General features: G+C 40.3%; 1 protein-coding gene across 1 annotated transcript in view; it reads right to left on the bottom strand.

Annotated features, from left to right (window-relative positions):
• Positions 1–24,560, bottom strand: part of RORA (RAR related orphan receptor A) — a 705,804-nt gene that overhangs the window by 167,651 nt on the left and 513,593 nt on the right. Inside the window, exon 2 of the mRNA XM_055320037.1 lies at positions 13,072–13,101. Coding sequence (XP_055176012.1) covers positions 13,072–13,101 — 30 coding nt within the window. The remainder of the gene's footprint in view (positions 1–13,071; positions 13,102–24,560) is intronic.

Genomic DNA, 24,560 nt, shown 5'->3' with positions numbered 1-24,560 from the left:
AGAGATGGTGTTTCATCAGGAATCAAAGATCTTCCTTCCTCCTGTTCTCCTTTAGCTCAGTGATAGAAGCCTCACGAGAGAATGAGTGTGAAGCTGAGAAAGCCAGACTTTACATTTCCTATGAAGAGATGGACTTTCCATTAGAGGCAAGAAAACATTTACTCTCCTATTATAATAATTCCAAAGTGCTTTTTGACCTTGGAAGGAAAAAAAAAGTCAGTGTTAAGATAGAATTGGTTAGGTCATTGCCTAAGGAGGCATAAAGGGCCACCAGGAAATAAATTAAAATTAAAATAAAAATAGATTCTTTTATTGGGTCACATCTCATCCTCTCATTTATAAGCAAGGTTTCCACTCAAGGAATTGATACTGCAGGGGATAATTTGGCTCCTCTTGTTTTGACTCAAGAAAAAGTTACAAACAAGAAAAGGGAGGAAACTGCTCATAAAGCTTAAAAGGCAGAGGATTCCAAGGAAAAGCAGACAGAAATCTTGGTTGTGTGCAGCTACTTCTGAAGTGGGCCAGAGTTTTGAAATCATTGGTCCCTGCTAAGTTAAGGAAACACACTTATATTCCAGACCAGACAACCATAGCATAGCAATGTCACGCGCTCTGACTTTGAACAAATAAATGTCATTTATTTCCAAAATTTACCTTAAGACTCAGGAAGTAATCTAGGATTATCAAAACATCTACTTTCCAAACTGTTTAACATATTCGGATCACTTTGCCCATTATAGACTAGACAAATATAGGATATTTTCCTTGATAGAATATACTCTCTACTTGAGGAGAGATTGGCCAATTCTTTCCTCTAGTAGGTGGTTTTCTCCTTTGCCTTTATTTTTTTTTTAAGATTTATTTATTTATTTTAGAGAGAAAAAAAGAGAGCACAAGTGTGTGGGGGGGGAAGGGGCAGAGGGAGAAGGGAGAATCTCAAGCCAAATCCCTACTGAGCGCAGAGCCAGATGCGGGGTTGGATCCCAGGACACGTGAGATCATGATCTGAGCTGAAATCACAAGTTGGATGCTTAATGCTTTTACGGACTGAGCCACCCAGGTGCCCTCTCCTTTGCCTTTAAATAGATGCCAGCGGTAACTGAAAATGTCTCTTTCTTTTTCACTGTGTAGATTTGATTATCTAGTTTATAAAATCTTGTATTGATAATGCAAACAAATGCTATTTAAGAAGTCACTTAGCAAAAGAACACGTTCTTCATCTTAGAATAGAAGTAAGTATTCTTAAGCCTTCTGGATGAGTTTCTGTCTTAAATCTGCAAAAAGAAACTTTAAAGCCATCAGTCCTAAAACTGAGACTCCAGGTACATAGGGGAAGCTGCCAGACATTAAGAAGCCCTTTGAATTGTAGTATTGGTTTGCAGAATAATATAGAACAAATCTCACAAGACAATTTCAAATATTAAATGTCTGTTCTTCCTTTTAGCTGTTAACAATGAAACTATTATTGCTTTTCCCTAGACTCAAATTTGCAAGAAGGATGCAAGGTCATAAAATTGTGTGTGTACACACACACAACACTCTTATTTAAAATCTACAGATATTAATTGAACACATAGTAGATACCAATCATTTTGCTAAGCCTAAGGGATAGAAGGATAATTAAAGCATATCTAGGGCAGAGCTACATAAACAACAACTATTCCACAATATACTTTCTGTACTGTCACCTTAACAATGTACTGTGGGGGCCGAGGAGCTGTGGTAATAGTTTAACAAGGGGAAGGTGGCTGGAGAAGGCTTTGGTGGCAGATGCTATTTGTGTTGGCCTTTGGTGGAGCAGTAAGAATTCTACAGGTACAGGAGTTGATGAAGGACATTTCAGGACAAACAAAATATAGCAGAAGCAAAGGCACTGAGGTATGCCAATGTACAATCTTGTAGAAACTGGTTATTGAGGATGGCAGAAATTGCCAGCATAGAAATCAAGGAATGAGCAGTAGAAAGATCAAGATTGTGGTTGTGTGCAGCTACTTCTGAAGTGGGCCAGAGTTTTGAAACCATTGGTCTCTGCTAAGTTAAGGAAACACACTTATATTCCAGACCAGACAAACATAGCATAGCAATGTCACGTGCTCTGACTTTGAACAAATAAAGGTCATTTATTTCCAAAATTTACCTTACGACTCAGGAAGTAATCTAGGATTATCAAAACATCTACTTTCCAAACTGTTGGAAAGGCCCTTGAGTGCCACATTAAGAAGTATATAGATTCTTTGGGTATTGGAAAGGACTGGAAGGTTATCAAGGAGGGAGAATAAGAAGATCCTGTTGGCAGTGGGATTTCAGGATTTCTTTTCTTTTTCTTTTCTTTGAGAAAAGAAAGAGCAGGAATTGCTGAATATAAAGGTAGTGTTTTCTAATATACTTGGTCTTAGAGAATAGAGTTTAGCCAAGGCATGTTCTTAGCACAACTTCGCACGCAATAATTCTTAGCACAACTAGATCACGCTGGTGTCTCCACTAAAAGATTCACAGTGGTCCCTTGCACACTGCGAAGCAAAAGCAGTGCCAAACTGCATCCTGAATACTCTGCTCTGTACATTTACTGTCTGAAGAGCTTTAAAGTTAGAAAAATATTTCAAGTCCAATCTGGCACTAACAACTTTATATGTTTTGCTCTTTCCTAAATCATCTGGCTATTGGGACACCAAGTCTGAAGGAGATGTTTCCAATGGTAAGCCCTATTGACATCTGCTTTCTCATTCTCTATATTAAATACACTAGCATATTGATGCCTCTTTAAGCCCAAAGCCAAGCTGATGATGTGGACAATTAAAAAAAAAAAAACAAAACCCTGATTTTTCTCCTACTTGCCCACATTTATTAGAAGTCTGAATTTATACAGTGCCTGGATAGCAAAGAAAGCAATACTATTTTTATTATTATTATTATTATTTGATTCCTCTTCAGGACAGTCCCTCACGGCAGGAAACTGGTTAGTTTGCAGATAGGAGAAATCTAGGACCAAAGAGAGAAAGTAATTGGAAATCACTGTTTTGATGGAGTCAGGGGCAGAGTTAGCAATAGCATTCCCCAGCCGCCACTCTTCTGGGGAAGCCCGACAGCCTTGTTCTCACTGCAGACTTAAATGTCCTCCATCCATGTAGATCAATTCGATTCCTGAGCCCGAATGACAAGCTAAACTACCAATAATGCCTTGCACAGAGTTTTAAGCGACATAATCAACCGGAGAGGGACTTGTGTCAGTTACTTTGTCTCCTTAAAAATCAAGAGTAACAGTGGTTAAGAGAGAAGTTTTTAACAAGGAGGAAAACCCTAGACAGTTGTCTCTAAGATTCTTCACCACGGCTTCAAGGACAACCAGGAAAAGAGCTGCTATTTGAGGCAACTTCATTATAAAATCATTTTTAATAAGCAATCTTAACAAAGAGAGGGAATACTCTTGTGGAGAAACCCTCCAGGGACCCAGAGGCTGCCCAGTTAAGTTATTAGGAAGTTTCACACAAGGGACCAAACAGCTATTTCATTGGCCTCGGGGGACAGAGTTTAGTTTTCACCCGTCCTCCAGAGGCACTGGTGTTATCTTGTCTACTAACAGCACAGGCTGGTAACAATCAATTATCCCGACGCCCCGACTTGGTGAGGGAAAGTGAATTTTCAGTTTTGTCGACACAAAAAAGGACACCATGTAAGAGAGACAGATAAGTTAGCGCGATATAGTTCATTATATACCGAAGACTTTTGTGAACATGCAGCCGATGAAAATGCCTCATCTGGATCTTAGTGCTCTTCACGTGCAACGAGAGAGACCCGTCCTTGGAAAATCAAGAAATAGCAACAAAGACAAAAGGAAGTCGAATTATCCCCCTTACTGTCCAGCTGTGTGGGCGAAATGGTTCTTGGCGCTGGTGAAAAAAATAATAGTCCGCACAGTTTACTTTGCCTACCCAAGAGGTGAGCATGATTCGGAATTTGGGGCTCAAATTTTTGCAAAGCTCCGTGTGGCCGAGTTAAAAAGGGATGGAAAGACGGAGGCTCCCGGGGTATTACGGGAGCTTCCAGCCAATTCGCAGCAGGAATGAAAGACAGCAAGGAGAACCATGAGCCACGCAATTCAAAGTGCACATGTTATCTTTCAAGCTCATTTCATTCTTCTGATTTCGACGAGGCGGCAAGAACTGGTCTTACAATTAGACCTTAAAACTGGGAAGATGGAGAAAAGGTAAAACACTCTTTTTCTTTAATAATCAGAACAGCCTTCTCTCTCTCTCTCTCTCTTTTTTTTTTTTTTGGACTAGATCTTTCCTGCTCCACAAGCACTTTGGCTACATAGTTGATCAGAGGAAAGGCCAGAGAAGAACCCCTATTTAAGGATAAGAATCCTGTCTGATTTTGGAGAAGGGACTGAAGTATGGAACACCTGCTTTATGTAACACTCCCTAAATGGCCGTGGCAATAAAAGCATTATTTAAAGATCAGTGTATTTTTCACACACATTCTGCGGCTCCCCATTGGTTCTCAGATAAAGCCCAAATCTTATCTCTTCTTCTTGTCCTTCCTTTTCCTTGTTAATATGCTATTCTAGTCAGACAGGTCTACACAATCATCCCTCAAACACGCTTTGATCCACCTAATTAATCCTTGCTACCCTTCCAGGCTAAGCTCAGCTCACCACTAGCATCCCCAACTCATACAGATAATCCAACTTGCATCAAACCTGCGTTTTCCAGCAATTCCCTCATTACTGAAATTTCCTCAAGCCCTTTCTCCTCAGGTGTGGACTTAGCTATTGGGAGAGTGAGGGTTATGAGTTACACTTTCTAGCCTACACCGTGCCTAACAGAGTGCCGGACACAGAGTAGGGGTTAGAAATACCAAGTGAGGGATCCCTGGGTGGCTCGGAGGTTTAGCACCTGCCTTCGGCCCAGGGCCTGATCCTGGAGTCCTAGGATCGAATCCCACATGAGGCTCCTTGCATGGAGCCTGCTTCTCCCTCTGCCTGTGTCTCTGCCTCTCTCTCTCTCTCTCTCTCTCTCTCTGTGTGTGTCTCTCATGAATAAATAAATAAAATCTTAAAAAAAAAAAAAAAAGAAATACCAAGTGAAGATCTGACTACCTGCCGCATGCTCTTCCTCCAGGGAGTGGCTGTGGTCTGCCTTCCAGCTTTTCCTTCCTTAGGTCTCAGCATTACAGGGATCTGGATTCCCTACCACACAATCCCCACCCCTCTCTCCCACAAACATAATATTTGAAATAAAAGATTTATGGACTAAGTCTCTTTCACTGAGTCTAAAGCCTAATCCTGAACATCCTAGCATTTTCTATTCTTCAATATGCCTTCTAATCATTATGCTGGGTTGTTAACTACTTAAAACATTAGGAGAGATAGTGAATGCCTAAGAGGTCAACCAAGTAAAACAAGGGAAAAAGCTATTGCTTTTGCATAAGAAAAATGTTTACTCAGACGCAGTGGTGAAGTGGGTGGGGGAACATTCCACTGTGGGGGATCTTGGGCAGTCAGGAAAGAGAGTAATCAAATAGCTTGAAAATTTGAAAACCTCAGTTACCCTAATATGCAGAAATGGACATCAATTGTAATCGAAGGGGACCATGTGACTACAAATACACTAACTTCCTGGCAGTGTAGCTGACAGAGGTACTATATATATATAAAAAAAAGTGTGACATTTATAAAGAAAGTTAACGTAGAACAATAACTTTTTTCATATTTCAAACACAATGGTGTCTATGTTTTTCCTAGTTTTTATGCCTTTGGACACAGATCCCAGTAAAGACAGAAGCTGATATAACTGTAAATCCATGTCTAAATTCAGGTATGCATAAGCATACGCAAAGCCTAGATGTTTAATTCTCTTATGTATGCTTTTGCTACATAATTCAACTCCCTAGGCATTCTTTTTGCTTTCATGGTTTTGTTTGTTTTTGGTTAGGGTTCAGAGAAACCACAGTATCCTGAATCATACTACCTCTTAGTGGCAATGAAAGTTATACACAAATAATCAAGTTGGTCTGACAAAAGAATAAGGCACAAATTTATTACAAATGTCATTAAGGCCCATTAAAGACTTTGTTGCAGTAGAAAACAGATGCATGCTATAAGTAATATACATTACCACTAGTGTGGGGTACATGACTATCTTAGAAGCAAAAGTAACCATTTGGGGGACACCTGGGTATTTCAGTGGTTGAGCGTCTGCCTTAAACTTAGGGTGTGATCCCAGAGTCCTGGGATCAAGTCCTGCATCAGGCTCCCCGCAGGGAGCCTGCTTCTCCCTCTGCCTCTCTCTCTGTGTCTCTCATGAATAAATAAATAAAAGTCTTTAAATAATTTAAAAAACCAACCATTTTGAACTATTTATTATGGAATCTGTTGAGTTGTATGAACAGCGATATTAAATGGATGCCAGTTCTTTGGTAAATTCGCTTAGATTGTTAAAAAGAGAAGCAACGCTTATTTTATTTATTTATTTATTTATTTATTTATTTATTTATTTATTTATTTATTTATTTATTTATTTTGCAACGCTCATTTTAAAGTCAGAAGGCTGCACGGTTTTCTGTAGATGACTCTGTTTAAATGAATTTTTTCCTCTGGTAGGAATAACATCCCCCTTTTTTTATAATCACTTTGCTCACCAAGCTTAGAAGCCTTTATTGGTAAAACAGTCATAACTTTAAAGAATCTGAATCAGTTGTAGGAATGAATGTTACACTTGACTTTTTTCCTATAGTTTATGGTGGAAGGACCGCTGAAGGAATGGCATTTGTTACTGTGGCAGCATTTAGGCTCTGTGGAGTGGCTTCCGATCCTGGCTGCATCACCTTCTAGATACTTGTAGACTCCTGGGCCTCAGTTTTTACCTGGAGAGTGGGGAGCAGCAAGACCTACCTCACAAGATTGTGGTAAAGATTAGATGAATCAACACTTACAAAGTGCTTAGAAAAGCATTTAGCACTTTGTAAATGCTCCATGGCATTGCCTCATGTTGATATTGGAGATATTGGTGTGGCACTTCTGTGCGTGCCAGGAGTCAATCTACTCTGAGTCCTGGCTCTGCCCATCACCAGCTGGATGAGTTTGTTGCTTTTTTTTTTTTTTTTTTTTTTTACTTCTTTAAGTTGCTGATCTCTCAGATAAATTTTCTTATCCAAAATGGGGACGAAAGTAGCACAAGGCTCATGGAGCTGATGAAATGATTAAATGAGATAATGCAGGTAAAGCACTACACAGAGCACCTGGACTATTAGAATTAATCACTCAGGGGTGACAGTTCGTATGCTGCTCCTACCTCATCTACTGGTACTTCTACTCCTATCCTAGATTATTGCCATTACTGAATCAAAAGTGATGCAAAACTTGTGATAGACACCCAGCCTTCTTTAGAGATTGACCCAATCACATGTAAGAGTTTTACTAAATATATAATCTATCAAGTACACGCCAGCACCTGATAGGCTAGGCACTTGTGTTTTCTCCCTACTTGTGATCATGGATTTTAAAGAGCCCTTACCATCTCAATACACCCTTTTGACCCTGTGTTATGAAATGGGAACCCAAATGCTTTTCCAAATTCAATTCATGGATCTGATGTCTACTCACAGAGCAAAATTGAATCACCTGGATGTTCCAATGGAAATGCCTAGCTACATATTCTGGGTGGTTTTTTCTTTTTTTTTAATGGAACGAACTATGGGTTTACAGGCTATGCAAATCTTCTACCTTGGAAGAACTGAGTGGCAGGGCCAAGTGCAGTCCATTTATATCTTAATATGATGAGACAGAAATCCTGTTAAGCTCAGGCAGGGTTTGGCTGTAGTCAGACAGGCTGAGTCTAAACAAGGCAAACATTTTCAGGCAGTACAAGGGATTTTTATTCCTTGGACTGGTTGATCTTAAAGGCCCTAAATTCTCTGGGTGAGAATGGGCGATATGCAGCCGGGAGAGCTTTCCCTTTCCCTTCATTCTGCTGTGTGCTTGGATCACAGTATCAGAATTCTGGATTATTTAATTTTTTTATCCTCTCCCACACTTCCAGCTTAGTCTGCTTTCCAGTTGTGAGTTGAATCTTCTAGAAATGGCACAGTAGGCATTTGTGTTTTCAGTGACTATATAACCCCACTCACCTCACCCCCACCTTCAACCTTATTGGTAAGGTCCTTGAGGACAAAGAACCTGTCGGCACACAGTAGGTCCTCCGGAAACAGTTGTCCATTGGCTAGCCCTCTAAGAGGCCAGCATTTATTTTTGGTCATGTACCATCAGCGGCAAGCTTTATGTCTGGGATGGCCAGGAGCCTCAGGGAGAAATGAATCCTCTGGCTACTTTGTGAGCACTGGGTTATCCCCTTTTCTGTTTCTCAATGGGTAGATGCAATCTGGATGAAAGCCTACTAAGAGAAGTTCAGTGTGGCTTCTTCTCAGGCCTTTTCTAATGATACATCCTGCCAGCAGCAATTGAAATTATAGTTGCCGTGAGTCATACCGTGAGTCACATGGGTTGTCACGGCAACCTATTAACTATATAACCAAAGCACCTTCCATTAGCTTTGCCAAGAATGGTTCCTGAGTTTTCCTGGACTGTGAAAATAATGTGGGTGAGCCCCAAGTTTGGTGTTGTATTAAGAGTCCACGATCAAAAGGAATGGCCTCAAGGACAAGAAAAGAAAACGAGAAAATAGGGTTATTTTAGTTCTTGGACCTCCTGAGTAAATGGCTACAATCGTGACAAATTGTTGGGTTGGTTTTGTGGTATCAACAAATGCCTAAGGAGAGGAGGTTGAGGCCTCAAAACTAATTTTCTCTAAGTCAAATTCAAAGCCAAGTCTCTAGGGGTGAAAAGTGAATACATTAACCTCTTCCACTTTAAATGACTGCAATAAACACTTTTTTTTTTTTTTACAGATACAAAGGATTATTTCTCAAGGAAATATTCTGATTTGTACGAAAATATTTTCACTATTGAGAACTAAAACCACTTGATAAATAACATAGTGCTTTAATTTTATAGGTTAGGTATTAGCCTACTGCAACCAAACATTTGAAAATGTACTAAATTGCCTTTAATAGCCATTCATGTGAAAATTAAAATATTGCAGAAGACTCAGAAGCATATTTTACTTTGTTATTTATTGGGGGAAACAGACATTAAATTGGATTAAATTGATACATTTTCCTGGCTGCTTACTGAGTCACTTGCAATTTTCACTCCTAAGTGCCTATTCCTCAGTGTGTAAGAAAGAAAGCAGAACAGACTTACCCAGGAAAAATAAAGAATAGGAACATGGATGAATGAGAAGGAAGTGACAATGATCTGTTGCCTCTGGAAACTATCCAGGAGCCTACCTGGCATCTTCTGGGTCTTTGTTGCGGTGGGTGGCTGATATATTCCCTAAGGTTATGACTCCATGATGCAAAACTTCCGAGTAGCTGGAAATAGCTAAGATGATCTGTTGCATTCTTTGCTTTTTCACCTCCAAATCTGTCATATTCTAACGTTTTAGTGCATGCAGAACTATCCAAGTAGAATTAGATTAAAAAGCCGGGGGGGGGGGGGGGCAAGTGACCAGTTGTCCTTGGCAAATAATAAAAACCAAAACAGCAGCTAATACCACGAAAAAGATACTTATCCAACAGGGTACCATTTCAGCAGGAAAGAGACCAGAACAAACTTGCGAAATCCCAAGTAAAAGCAATCTTTGAAGTGTCCAACCAAATACAGGTGCTATATAATCATCACAAAGATTAAATTGAAATTCTACACCACGGTGTGAAATTGATCTGATATGTCCCTATCCTACAAGTAAAAACTTCCTTTTCTGTTCACATGCCAAAACCAACAGCAAGATTTCCTATCAACAATTGAAGAATATCACAAATGAAAGCATTCTTTGACCAATTTGGTCATGATGACTTTGTACAAGAAGCCTCAGAGCTCTGCCTTCCCCCACCAGCCAAGTGAAGTTAATGACAAACACCACCAGTGCCTTTTCTCAGGAACACAGGAGAATCTGAGTTCTCCAAAGACCATGCTTATGAATTCCTCTGAAGCTAATAATCAGATCTCCTTTCCTGGGAATTTCTGGCTCCGCTCCCCCAAAGCATCTTTATTTTTGTTTTATTTTATTTTTTACAGAAGCAATACCTATGCTTTCCAGATAACAAGGTGGCCTAAAATATTATCAGGTGTCACATCTATTCAGGTTCATTTTGTAGTTCTTGCACCTCTGACTGGTGTACCTGTGAGCTGACACTCCAGTCTGATAATATATTCTGCAACTGTACATGTTAATTTGTAAGTTGAACCATGTCTCGGTGAGGGCAGTTAGGAAACCCAGATTGAAATTGCTAATGTGGGGTGACTTCAGCTGTCGATGATTATGTAGTCAAGCCTTGACCAAGGTTTCCAGAACTCTGGCTAAAAATGGAAGTCTTGAGACAGTACGAAAATGAATTCACACACTTCACTTGATAGTGAAACTTTCTGAAGAACAGATGTCAAGATGCTTTAAGAGGAGCTGGAATTTAACATCTTAAGAAAACTTATAGGTAAGTTAGGGCAGTTCCGTTTTCAAGAAAAATCCGACAGATGCTAAAGAAGAAGTCATTTGGGTGACTGTTATTGGAGAAAGAACTGATTGATTTTCTTCCTCCTCACAAGTGTAGGCCCTGTAGAGATGCTAAGATCAGAAGTATGATGGGTTGTCTGCTGAGTTGGGTGACAAAAACAATCTCCACATGTAAGTGGTATAGAAGACTTTCACTAACACGTAACTTGGACAATTCAATTTCTCCTGGGCATGTGCAAAGTTTTGTGCCAACTCTCTGTTGCTATTCTTCCCAACTTGTCATTGGTCTGTGTTATCATGGGCCCTCTATCCTAAATCATGAAAGTAAACATCAACCAAAAAAACCAAGGTGATTTCTGATCTCCTTTTGTCAATTTAATATGTGAATTACCTAAAGCGAGCTTTATTTTAAGTCTGTCTACCCTGACTTTATGCTTAATGTCTAAGAATTTTCCTGCTGATTTCCATAGTTAGAGAGGCAATCAAAAATCTACCCACTCTGGCTGTGTCTTGATTTTGTTTTAAAGCTGGTATATCTGATGGAGTTAGTTAAGCCTTTGCTGCAAGGCCAACCTCGTTATATCGCCTCTTACTGGAACACCAGCTTTTCTTCGCTAGCTACTACTCTCATGCGGCCATCCAAATCCTTCTATGAATTTAAATCTGACCACAAGTTATTGTTTCTGCAATAGACCAATGAAATTATTCTCAGGGATGACAATTCCTTGAAGGTCCTCATGGATGGATGGTCTATATATTTACTGACATCTATGGTCCCTGTCTTATTAGTTGAGGGGCACTCTTTGTATCCAATGGAGTTGAGCTAGTGGTTTTATCCACTCATCCAAGAGCCAAGTCATAATGCAAATACTCAGTGGCTTTCTGTGTGTTGCCAGGTGGCCAGGAGTCCGTACCCCCAAACCGCCATAAACAGTAGGCACAATCATCCGCTCCTGTTCGGGAGAGGCCCAGGACTGAGCTAGCAGAAAGACTGAATTACTTACCACCTCTAGAGTGGGTCCCTCCAGGCCAGGGACGAGCTCATGGGCAAGGCTGTGCAAGGAAGCGCTCTGTACCATGCCTGCCCTGCGGATATACAGAGGACTTCAGTCTCCTGCACTGTCAATCTCTCAGTCATCATGAGCTCAATTATGCACCGACAACAGCAAGAACAACAACAACGACGACGACAAAACAACCCCCAAAAAGCTAAGGGCCACAGACTACCGTGAAGGAGGGACAGCCAACGGGAACTGTGCATCCGGAGATGGAGGTGCTGTCCTGATCATGTGTCCATTACGGGCCTGACCTGTCATCTTTCCTCACACAAGGAGAGCCAGGTGGAGAGACTGCAGGACGGGGTCCTAAAAGTCAGGCAACCATCGAATTTGGTGGGTTTGGGTTTTTTTTTTTGTTTTGTTTTTTGGGTTTTTTTTTTTTTTTGCTTTTTTTTTGTTTGCTACAAATACAGATAGACAGACAGACAAGCCCGAGAGCAGATTTCAAGAATCAACTGAGGCACAAGATAAACTACTTTGATGTTACACAGATTTTTTTCCCCCAAATGTTTCACATGAAACCAAAACTTTTAAAAGCATAATTATGAAAAATTTGGGGATACATTGTTGTCGGCCCTAAATTGTGCCATAAATATCTCCACTGCTTACGTTAGAAGGATGCCCAAACACTTCTGGTGGGTAGCACATATCTGTGGTGTAAAATAGCGAATTCTAATGACACTATTAATTCAAAGTCTAAATATGCTGGTCAAGTACAGTGAAGGTTGACTGCCTGCATCAATGACGGATTAGTTTCATCCCGAGGTTCAAAGCACAAACATTATTGCTCGGATTGCAAAATCACAACACTTTACGTTGACGTGAGTTTGTAAACTTATGGTGTAGTTCGAATGAAGGCAACTGATGAAAGCAGTTGAACCTGAGAAGTGGGAATGAATACAGAGTGTAAATCCAGCGCACATTTCCACATCAAACTACCGATGCCATTTACCGGGGCCCTCGTGGGCCACACTCATGGTCGAGCGACAGCACCTATATTCCCAATCAGTATCTCTGCTCCACAGACACAAGTACAAAACGGCCTAAATCGTGAACTAGTGGTGAGGAAAAGGAGACCAAAGTTTAAAAGAAATCAAGGTGATGTTTCCTAGAAACATACCAGCTCTTCTAAGAAGGATCCAGAATAGGGGTGATCAGTAAGTAATTAATTGATCCTCCTGACTAGATTTTATGATTTTTTCTAAAGACTAATGACTTGAATCACTAGAATTCATCAGACTATGTCTAGACTCTCTTTAACACACACTCAGTACAAACAGGTGGAGATGTACCACTTCCGACCACTACAGGTAGAGAAGTATGACCTCTGTTGACCATGGATCACAGCTGAAACATTAGTTTATACTTGAAGGGTCACAGCAGCCAGACATATGCGAATTCCAACTCTTCAGAAAACTTTGGATAAAAAAAAATGCATTACTTACATGTATGTGTCTTCTTCGTTACTGAGATACCTAGAAGAGAAGAAAGAAGGACAGAGGTAAGAAAACATCCTGGGTGTACTTCTTGGAATGCCCCTCATTCACAGCACACTCAGGAATGCATTTGTTCAGACGGTGATGCCAAGGCCAGGTTAGTCTTAATCGTACCCGGTGGTGTCCCTGGACCTACCCCAGAACAACAGAATCGTGAATGACAGGGACGACAAGAACGGCCTACTGGTTTAAGAGGTTCTGTGGTAAACAAACAGCAGCATGGACAGTAATTAGCCAGGGTGAGGGAAGACTCTCAGTTTTCCTTTTAAATAGGGGAGATGATCACGTTTATAGGCAGAGTGGGGAAGATTTAAGGCACAAGAGAGTGATGCCAACCTACTCAGACAAGAGCGAGCGGAGCAACGGAGCAATTCATTTGCTATGGCCACTGATTCTGTGTTCACTTTTTAATGAAAACGACTCTGCTTGCTCACACGAAGCATAACTTTTTATGGTGACAGAAAACACAGCCACAAATGTACCTATCTGTCCACACTCATTACAGCCAGAAGGTGTATGGCTGCTACTTGCCGCGAACAGTACCAGGAGGAACACAAACTGTACAAAAACAGGAGGGATTCATGAGTCAGCACCCTTGCTGCTGCTTCCAGGATGATTTACGGAGAGCAGGTGACAGATGAACGGGACTAAGCAAGATTCGGCATACAAGGCCACATGAAGATAACACGAACGCATGCTTTGGGGCCAACAGTGCGATCTCGGTTTCGGAAGGACTCCTTTTTGAACTCTCTATGCTCTGTTCTCCTTGGGGGAGAGTCTTGAGACTCAGTAGGCTCAAAGTAACACAAGTCTCGAAAACATTTAGCCTGTGACTAAGAACTGTGGTAAACCTTGAAATTTTTCTCTTTCAAGTTATTAAGAGAGCTATTTAACCCTCCTCTGGAAAGTCAAAGTTGTTGAAAAATTTGGCGCCCACATCAGACCCATTACTTAGCTATGGAACAAATCATACAGGGAAGAAATCCATGATGAAAATCCATGGTAGACATTAAAAAAAAAAAAAAAGTTAGTTCCAAAGTTGTGTGCCAAGACCAAAATCACACGCTTGCTCCCCCCACAACTTTCCAAAGGGCTTATTTAGGGAAGCTGAAATTACATAGGCCCAACTCAAATTCTCCTTTTTCCCCTTTTTATTGAGGAAAACTAAACTATTGTTTTTCATCATGTTTGAGTTGGCTTCTCCAAGCGAAGTTAGAACCTTCTGCAAAGAGCCTTGAAAGCTCTCTCACATGGGAACTACAAAACTGGCCTAGAATTTTTTGAAATAAGCTTTATCTTAGGAAGGGAACGTCCCCCCAACAGCAACTGTGAGTAAAGTTTAATATCTGAATACAATTTGCAACTCCAGCTCATGACAACAGCACCAATAAATTGATACATTAGTGCTCTTTCAGCATTATGAGGGCTATATGTGTACTTTCCTTAGGAAATAATGCTTTCTGTAAAATCACTTTGAAGAGAAAGTGCTTATGCTGTCACTCCTGATTATTCAGAACCTCCACACAATTGGATTTAACACAGCCCAAAACAGACCTATCTATATTCGCTGAGTGTGGAACTATTTTCTCCTGACATCCAAAGCCCTGATGAAAATACTACTGCTTTGACTTTTCTACTTAAATTTATTATAAGCGTGATGCGGTGTTCTCATCAAATATTTTCATGATGATTACATTGATAATAGATTCTGAAAATCTTTCCAGGTAAGCCACCTGATCTTTGAGATCACAGTAGCACAGAGCTAAAACCACCCACATCCGTCTCCAGGAGTAAGCATGGCCCCAGCATCAGCACCAACTCAGTCCCTCAATCGTGTTTAGCTGCCACTTAGTGATCGATAGAAAGAACTGGAGGATATACCCACATAAAAGTTGCCAATCGCAGAGAAAAATGTAGGATGCCAGTTAAACTGGAATTCTGGATATTACTCTGTTGTGTATCCAAAATTCAAATTTAACTGAGCATCCAGTATTTTATCTGGCAACCCTAACCCATACAAATAAAATGTAAATCATATCTATCATATACGATGAAGAATATAACAATAAATTAATAGCACGTTTTTATGTAGAAGGTTTAAAAAACACACCCCTTTCCTCAAAACAGTATTTTTTATAAAAAGAGCATTACTTCTAATTATTGAGATGGGACTATGCATAATATTTAATTATTGTTTTTACTTAATTGCCATTATGAAGACAAAATTCTATTACCCAAGAGAAGCAAACAAATGAAAACAATATGAACACACAAAAGACAAATTTAACGGAATGATCAGGAAGTTTATTTGGAACTCCCTTCCTTCTCCTATCCTGGAAAATAAGACTTGTGATCAAAATAAGACTCCTTTCTCTATAGAAGCCCTAGTACTTCATAGTAACTGACTCCATAGAAGTGTTAAAGAAAGCAAAAAACAAAAAGCAAAACAAAACAACAACAAAAGCAGGGGCACCTGAATGGCTCAGTTGGCTAAATGTCTGACTCATGATTTCAGCTCAGGTCATCAACTCAGGGTCATGAGATCGAGCCCCACGTTGGGCTATATGTTGGGCGTGGAGCCTGCTTAGGATTCTCTCACTCCCTCTCCCTCTGTCCCTTCCTACCCAGCTCCCTGATCTCTCTCTCTTTCTCAAAAAGAAAAAGAAAGAAAGCAAAACCATCTTTATTTCACAGATGGGTCAATACAACAAAGAGGCTCAGGGAAGTTTAATTAGCACAATGAAAGCTTTCTGTGGAAAGTTAATATCCTTCTGGAAGTGCATCCACAGGGCATATTTAAAAACCCTGGTATAGGGGCACCTGGGCGGCTAGTGGTTGAGCGTCTGCCTTTGGCTCAGGTTGTGATTCCAGGGTCCTGGGATTGAGTCCTGCATCAGGCTCCTGCAGGGAGCCTGCTTCTCCCTCTGCCCATGTCTCTGCCTCTCTCTGTGTGTCTCTCATGAATAAATAAATAAAAATTACCCCCCCCCCCAAAAAAAAAACCCTGGTATAGATAGTACCTCTCAAAAGAGTAAATGTTCAAAAAAGATTTAGTTCCAGGACCATATCACTCAGCAGTCAGCTCTGCAAATAATTTAAACCTATGGGGCCCTGTCCCCAGTCTTATCCCAACCAGAGAGCCCCACCAGGGATTGGGTGAATGAGCAGCCATTTCTTCACTCTTCTTTGGGGGTAGAGTGGGTCTTCTCTTTTTTTCTTTCTGAGAGAGGTTGCAAACTTCCTGTCTTTCTCGCCAGGATGCTTCCTTAATGAGACCACAGCAGTCATACATTGCCCATTTTCATCCCTAAGCAGATCAAAACCTAATGTTACCAGCAGTGCCAGGAGAAGCAGCTCTGCATAATGAATTGTTGGAAAACTGGTTTTTCTAAAGATAGATTATCATGAGTGTATAGTAGGGACAAATAGCTCTAATTCTACCCAGAAGTAGAAAAGAAGACACTTTTTAAAAGTAGCTCAAGATAGCTGGATTTGGAACCAGGCTGACCTGGGTTTGCATTAGTGGCACATTCACTTCCTATCTCTTGGCTGAGAGCCCTTGGGCAAGTGACTTAACTTCTCTGGGCCTGAATTTACAATTGTATATAATCATAATAATACTCAAAAGCCTATTGTGAAAAGTAAGATGAAATAAGGATGTGTAAAGAGCTTTCTAAACCGGGAAGTGAAAAAATAAAAATAAAAAAATAAACCGGGAAGTGTGATATAGATGTCAAAAGGGTGGACAACACGTGTTAGTATTATTTTCGTGAAGTTGAATTAGAATGTTCTACTGAAAGCCATGTCATAGCTACTCCTGATGTCTCTGGGTATCACATTTGCCTGGGGCCCAGGACTCTAGTTATCAGACCAAGTGCTCTGACTTGAAAATTCCTAGTTGTTGGGGGAGAGCAGGAGACAGAACCAAGTTCCTAAAAGTAAGTTTGTCCTGTTCGAGACCCTGAACTCAACTGGCATCTTCACTCTCTGAAATCCAGGGAAGATACTTGCTCATTGGCAAGTGTGCTAAGTGGGCTGCTGTTTAGCACGGGCAAAGGACTTTGATCACTACCACCAAAGGGTGTCAAACTGAGTCCAGCTGTTGTGAAGGTTTTGGTTCCCTTCCAAGTAACTGGGAAGAACATCAAGATCCTTCTACTGAGATTTGCAAACAGGCCACCAAGCAGAATACTGCTCTCTGCAGAGACAGCAATGGCAGGAGCCGTGGGAGAGCGATGGGGTGGTGCCCAAGCCCTCAGTAGCCTGAGCCAACGGTGAACTCCCCGGTCGACTCGGGCAAGTCACTTAACTTCTCTGGGCCTTAGTTTTCTCATCTGTAGAATGAGATAGTTGAACTGCATGGTTTCTTAATTTCCCTTCTAGCTCCTTGATCAATGGCTCCTTGCCCTGCTTTCTAGCTATCAGACCAAACCTCTTCTTTCTAAGCAACAGGCTTCCAGATCTATTTCTCACTGTACAAAATCTAATGTAGCTCACAATCAAAGGTAACCCCCTGAAACTTTTTTCTTTTTGCCTTTAAAAACCAAAGAAGAAAGAAGGCAGTACCCACAAAAGGTTATATAAGTAAAAGCTACACTTCTTTTGGGTGATATTTTAAAATTATCTGGGCTAGAGAAAAATGGTACCTTTTGATAAAGTTGCAAGACTCCTTGTATTTCACCCAGATCATATATATATATATATATATATATATATATATATATATATATATAGAGAGAGAGAGAGAGAGAGAGAGAGAGAGAGAATGGGAGCATGAAAGAAAAGAAAAGAGAAACATTTCCAAGTGACACTTTAAGAGTAATTTCTAATTTAACAACGTAACATCAGTTTTAAATTGTCAATTAATACACTTAAAATTAAGAGAAAAAATCTCCACAAATACTCTACTCAAAGTAGGATTTCTAATACAGCAAGAGTGCCTGACTCTATTTAGCCAACCATGCTTCAAAGTAAAACAAAGGAAATGTCATGAAAATACCACAAATTTATCACTGTCACAGTTATCAGTAGTTTCAGAGTTATAGCTATTACAGAGAAGAGCACTTTAGGAATGTAATCTGATACTTCCAATCAGTGCCAAATCTTGGACCAATTAACTTCCTTGATGGACTTCTTATTGTCTCTTGGTTTCCAGGCAATTGTCTGGGTACCAAGTTTATTTTAACCTTTTTTTTTTTTTTGCTAAGAAATGGCATCTTTCCTCTACTTCAGACATGCCAATTACTAAACTAGCATTTCACAGGCCCTGCATTCTAGACAAATCCCTAACTACAGAGGTGTCCCTTTGCCACTTTGCCATTATACAGCCTGTGTGCCTTCTCTTATTCTTTCATAATGAGATAACAGTTCAGATCCAGGTATTTTCCACATGAGTAAGCTCTAGCGTTAGAATAAAGACAAGAAAAACAAATAAACACAACAAAAAATACCTAAAATAAGATGCAGTGAAGTTTTCTTTTTTCTTCCTTTTGTTTTTAAATATGTCGCTGTTTCTTTGGGCACCTGGGTGGCTCAGTCAGTGTCTGCCTTGGGTTCAGGTCATGATCTCAGGGTCCTGGGATTGAGCCCTGCATCATTGGGCTCCTGCTCAGTGTGGAGTATGCATCTTCCTCTCCCTCTGCCCCTCCCCACTGCTCATGCTGTCTATCTTTCTCAAATAAATAAATAAAGTCTTTTAAAAATAAATATGTCAATGTTTCCATATTTCAGTGACTTTGTGTGGCAGGGAGGAAGAGATGTGCTAAATGATAATAACAAAATATTTAATTGGCTACCTCTTGCATCTACACTACACTCATTAACCCATTAACTCAGTTTAAGTTCTAGAAAAGGTGAACGAATTAAATAAAATGCTGGTTATTCAAGCCATGAGGTCTTGGGTGGATGGCCTAAGTGCTAAGTCTCCATTTTTCTTACCCATAAAATGGGGGCAAAATTCTCAGGGTTGGGTTTAAAATAAGGTTTCAGTAAAATAATTCACCTGGGGCATGTAGCAGAGTACCTCTTTTCTACTCCAGACATTTCTCCTCGCAGACACTTTGCATGGGACAAGAGATATCACTTGGGTAGACGCAGGCATACCCACCAGGGCAATGAGGTCATTAAAAAGACGTATAATCTGGCAAATGAGTGTTCGAGCACTCAGGCAGAACTTTCAAAATAAAATCTGGAACATGTAACCTCCTTCCTGCCATATTATCAACAAGCATAGTGCAAAGGTTGCAGTTTGCTGGGTCTCTTTGCTCCCTCCCGTACTTCTTTTTGACTTCCTCATTGGAGAGAGCTTGTGGTTAAAACAGCAATTTATATGCAGTGAATGAACGCTAGCTAAGAAACAAAGCCCAGCATTTAGGCGTTTTGTTTTTGTTTTTGAATGGCTAACAATTGTTTCATAAAGAAAAAAAAAATCACTCTGTGCTGGCCCTATGCCCTCCCTCCCCCAATCCTGAGCTGTCCTATGCGCTTGCTCCATTCCATAAGCAGTCAAGGAGAGAATCTATGCAGGAGGCAGAGCAGGAACACAGCCCAAGTGTGGCCTCACCAAACAGAGTGATGTTACAAAACAATGTCCTTGTCTAGGACAAAAGAGCTATTAATGATAATCAGTACATATTACTGAAAGTGCTCCACGTAATCTCTGGACTTTGTTTCAAAAATTCTTAATGGACACTAATGCTTAGAGTTCACTCAAAAGAGAAATAAATTATGTGCCAGGGTTGCAGGGACCAAGGACAACACTCGGAAGGCATCAAAGCATTAGCAATGTTACGACAATCAAACATTTTGTAATTGCTTAAAAAGCCTTTAAAAATCATTTAGAAATACTAATTATGAAGATAAATAATACTTTAATGTGAGCTTTCTTTTGTGTTGATTTGAGCCTAGGTTGAGCTTCAGTAATAATATTTCAGCTCTTTTACTAATCAAGGTGCTTTGGGCAACATGAAAAAATTTCCGTTTTTATGTAAAAAACAGAATGGACATTGATAAGAGGACTTTTCCCCCCTGTCTTTTTGAATTAAAAAAATTGTGTGTGTGTGGCTGCCTAGGTCATAATTCTAGGTCATATCTCTAGGTCACGTTTCCTGACATTTGTGTCCAGAAATATCTTCTAATTTTGAGCAGGAAGGCTAGAGCTATACCTTCCCTCTAGCCTAGCCTTTATCTTTGACAAAAAAGTTCCCAGAACAAAACCTCATTCACGGTCCCTCAGCAAAGGCAACATAAAGACACCATCAGTCTATCCTAGAAAGAAATTTTGAGATGAAACTTATTTGGGAAACCTCCATCCCTTACAGATCACTATCTATGCATTATGAAAAGTCCATACCTGAGGAGGGTAATTTCTCCTATTATGGCTTGCTGGTGCCAAATCCATGATTAGCATTAAGGACAGTAAGAATAATGAGAATCCTTGTTCTTTCAAATTGATTTCCTTTTATCGAGTCTCTATATTGAAAATGAAGCTACCCATTAAATATTATTCGGTTGACTTAAATTTGCTTTTGGAGCTCTGAGCAGAGATGTGAACTGACAACCATCAAACACTTCCAGCTTGGCCTCCTGGAATTATGTAGTTTTCTAAGTGAATAATTCAATTCAGGTAAAAGTCAACAGCTCTTACCATGCTTTTCCAGGAAATGCTTTATGTACCTCTGAAATCTGTTGAAATTGTTTATCTTTGACACTAATATGGACAGGAACTGACTTGAATTGCCTGGATGTTGTCAAACACATGACTATAGTTGCAATCCCCAAACTCAAAGCTACCAGAACTGGTTGGATGAGGATGACCTGAAGATTACAGAGTTGTGGGCCCAGAGCAAGTCAAGCACTTCTATACACTTTTCACATATTTACCCTTATATAGACATCCTAAATCATACTTCATGGAGCAAGGATCCTAGTCCACATATCAAGGTAAGGCAAGTGATTACTGAAGAAATCTCATCTAGTCTGCAGCCACCCAAAAACCAAATTCTGCTCCTGGTGGCACAGGCATGGATAGACCAAGGGCATACTGGTTGTGGCAAAACAGGAGATAATTCCATAGGTTCACTCATGTCTTGAATCATGGGGCACCTGGGTGGCTCAGTTGGTTAAACATCTGACACTCGGTTTTGGTTTATGTTGTGATCTCAGGATCATGAGACTGAGTCCCAAGGCATCATGTTGGGCTCCGCATTCAGCAGGGAGTCTGCCCCTCCCCCAGTATGCATTCTCTCTCTCTCCAAAATAAATAAATAAAGAAATCTTAAAAAAAAAAAGCCACAGGATCCAATGGGATATCAAATATTGATATTTATTTTTAGTGGAGAGGGGTCTTCAATTATTGCTGAACATATAGGATACTATTTAAAGGTCTGTAAAGGACTTCTAAAAGTGCCAACATTAATCATCTTGAAAGAAAAAGATAACTCCAATTAAATATGTATTTTGTAGACTCTCCTCTGATGACAGAATTTTAAGCAGTTTGTCTGGATTGGCTGCTTCTGGGTGATAATTCCAGAAAGAAAGTAGCCACCAAGGTATTTCCTTTGCATTCACAGAATTTATTGAATATGATAATTACTAGATAAGATGAATAAACTGTTTTCCCACATGAGATTTAGAGTCAGGAAGCTTCAATTCCAGTCTTAGCTCAGTCACTTGCCAGCTATGAGAATTTGGCCAAGATACTTAATCTCTCTGATTCTTAGTTTCCTCATCTCTTCAATAAGGGGGAAAATGTTTTCTTCTTCCACCTGGTAATGTGACCACGAGAAATATAGGCTTTAAGGAGTAATTATGGATGTATAAGAATTTTGATGGCAGCATTGCTGCCAACAGCAAAAGGTTAGGGAGGAACCACCCAAATGTCAATAGTACAGAGGATGAGTTAAATAAACCATGGTATATGTAATGAAATACTCTGCCATCAGTACACTAATGAAAGCTTGATTGCATAGAAAGACATTCTAGCTGTCTTCAGAGAAACAAAAATCCCAAACCCCCAAAGTACAGCATGGCTTCATTTCTGCGAAAAGAAGAAAAAAATAAAACTATATAGAAAAAAGACTAAAAAAATATGCACCAAATAAATGAGTGTTTATCTCTGAGTGGAGGAATTATGGATGATTTTTCATTTCTTTTTTTGTCTCCACTTTCTAAATTTTCTGTAATAAAAAGCTGTGTGAATAAAATTTTAAGACTAAGAAAGAAAAGTTAAAAAATACTCACCTCCCAGGGTTATTGTGAGGATGAAATGAAACAATGAATGGAAATGTTGATTTAATTTTGTTTTTTCTTTATTATCCCAAACGTCATCTCTCTGTGACCATTAGGAGACCTGGTTTCCTATGGCAACTACCAATTGCATTATGGTTTCCAGGGAACCCTGAGTCTGAAGTATAAGTGTGACGGTGTGGCTGGCATCTTTCAGGAGGGCCCCATGGTGATGGACAGTCTGACAGGACTTGACAAAATAGTAATCAAACCACTAATCCATGTGCTGAAAAAGGTCTGAAAAATAAGCCTTGTCTAGTTCAGTGTGTTTTACATAATGTTCCAGAATGCAGTAAGAAACCTGGACTCTGATGTTAGGTGACTCTTGACTCCTAGGAAAACAACGATCCTTTAGTTACCAAATAGAAATTCAGTTTATGTTGATGACTACAGGGATTCTGTACCCTGTGTCTGTGGAGACCTCTGCAGAGTAGGTGCAGCCTCACAAATCAGCCTCACTGATCACAAATCCCTCAAGGCAAGAGTGACCCCCTTGGTCAGTACCCCCTGAGAAGTCTCTGGGACTTAATGCCACAGAATGTAAAAGCATGATTTTGGAGATAGGAAGACCCCGGCTGTAAGCCTGACTTCATTGCCATCACTAAGTGACCATCACTGGAGTCATTTCTCTTTAGGAAAGTAACTTAGCCTGAGTTTCAATTTCTATAGGAAAGAGGTAAGAATACTTTCTTCTCGGGGATCCCTGGTGGCTCAGTGGTTTAGCGCCTGCCTTACCCCCAGGGTGTGATCCTGGGGTCCCGGGATCGAGTCCCGCATCGGGCTTCAGGCATGGAGCCTGCTTCTCCCTCCTCCTGTGTCTCTGCCTCTCTCTCTCTCTCTCTCTCTCTCTCTCTCTCTATCATAAATAAATAAAAATAAATAAATATTAAAAAAGAAGAATACTTTCTTCTTGGGGTTGCTGTGATCATCAAGTGGTATAGACTGTAAGGTCAAAAGTTGCAGATGGTCATTGAGTTCCATTAATTGAGCAATATATCTCACAGCAATGACTGGAATGCTTCTCTATAAAAGAGAAAGGAAAAGGCCCGTATGTCCTTGGGTAGGCTATTGAAGTGGCACACTAAACTTCAGAACAAAATATGCCTTGTTTTGACATTGATGTACCTTGTCATAATTTGATTTCAACTAATACAATTCCCCTCTTCTAGGTTTTTTTCTCTTTTTTCCTTTCTTTTCTTTTTTCTTTTTTTCTTTTTTTTTTCTAGTCTTAAGAGGGTTGTTAATGGCTTGGATTACATCCCTCAAAAAGATATGTTCAAGTCCTAACTCCTGGTACCTGTGAATATGCCTTATTTGGAAAGTTGGTCTTTATGGATGCAATCAAGGTGAGGTCATACTGGATTAGGGTGGGCCTTAAATCCAGTGACTGCTGTCTTTATAAGAGAAAGGACAGGAAGATTTGGATGCAGAGACACAGAAGATACAAAGAGAAGGTCATGTGATGATGGAGGCAGAAATTGGAGTCATGCGGCAATAAGCCAAGGAAGGCCAGCCAGCAACTACCAGAAGTTAGGAGAGAGGCTTCTAGAAATTCTTCTCTAGCGCCTTCAGAGGGAGCATGGCCCTGTTGACACCGTGGTTTTGGACTTCTCAGCATCCAGAACTGTGAGAGAATACATTTCCGTTGTTTCAAGCCACTCATTGGTGGCAGTTTGTTACAGCAGCCCTAGGAAATTGATTACAAAGCTCCAGGAAATTTTATGAGCTTATGGAATCTTGACAATACCCTGGGATCTTTCAAAAATATGGTGTGGCAGTTTCTTGTTTCCCTTCCAAATCCATTCTCCCATTTTTTTCCATGGCAGGCACCTTTTTGGAGGGCACAAAGCAGTCCAGTTAGAGACTGCATTTCCCAGGGTCCCTTGGGGCTGAGTATAGCCATAATATTACGGCCTCTTCTCTGCCTCGTCTCTCTTGCTTTCCTCCATGGATTTCTTGAATTTTCTGTAAAGCCCTAAGCTAGCTGTGGCCAGGAGTCCTTCCTGTTTGGAATTCCCTTTGCCTAGTTCAATTTTTCTGTACATCTCCCCAGGCCTTCCTCACAGCCACTCAGATCTCTAAGGTGGAACACTCCTCACCAGCTCCTCTAAAATTGTGTTCCCATCACATTCTCTGCTTTACTCTTCATAAGT

Source organism: Nyctereutes procyonoides, unplaced genomic scaffold (genome assembly GCF_905146905.1).
Source record: "Nyctereutes procyonoides isolate TBG_1078 unplaced genomic scaffold, NYPRO_anot_genome, whole genome shotgun sequence".
NCBI lineage: Eukaryota > Metazoa > Chordata > Mammalia > Carnivora > Canidae > Nyctereutes > Nyctereutes procyonoides.
This window is presented reverse-complemented; position numbering and strand designations above follow the sequence as displayed.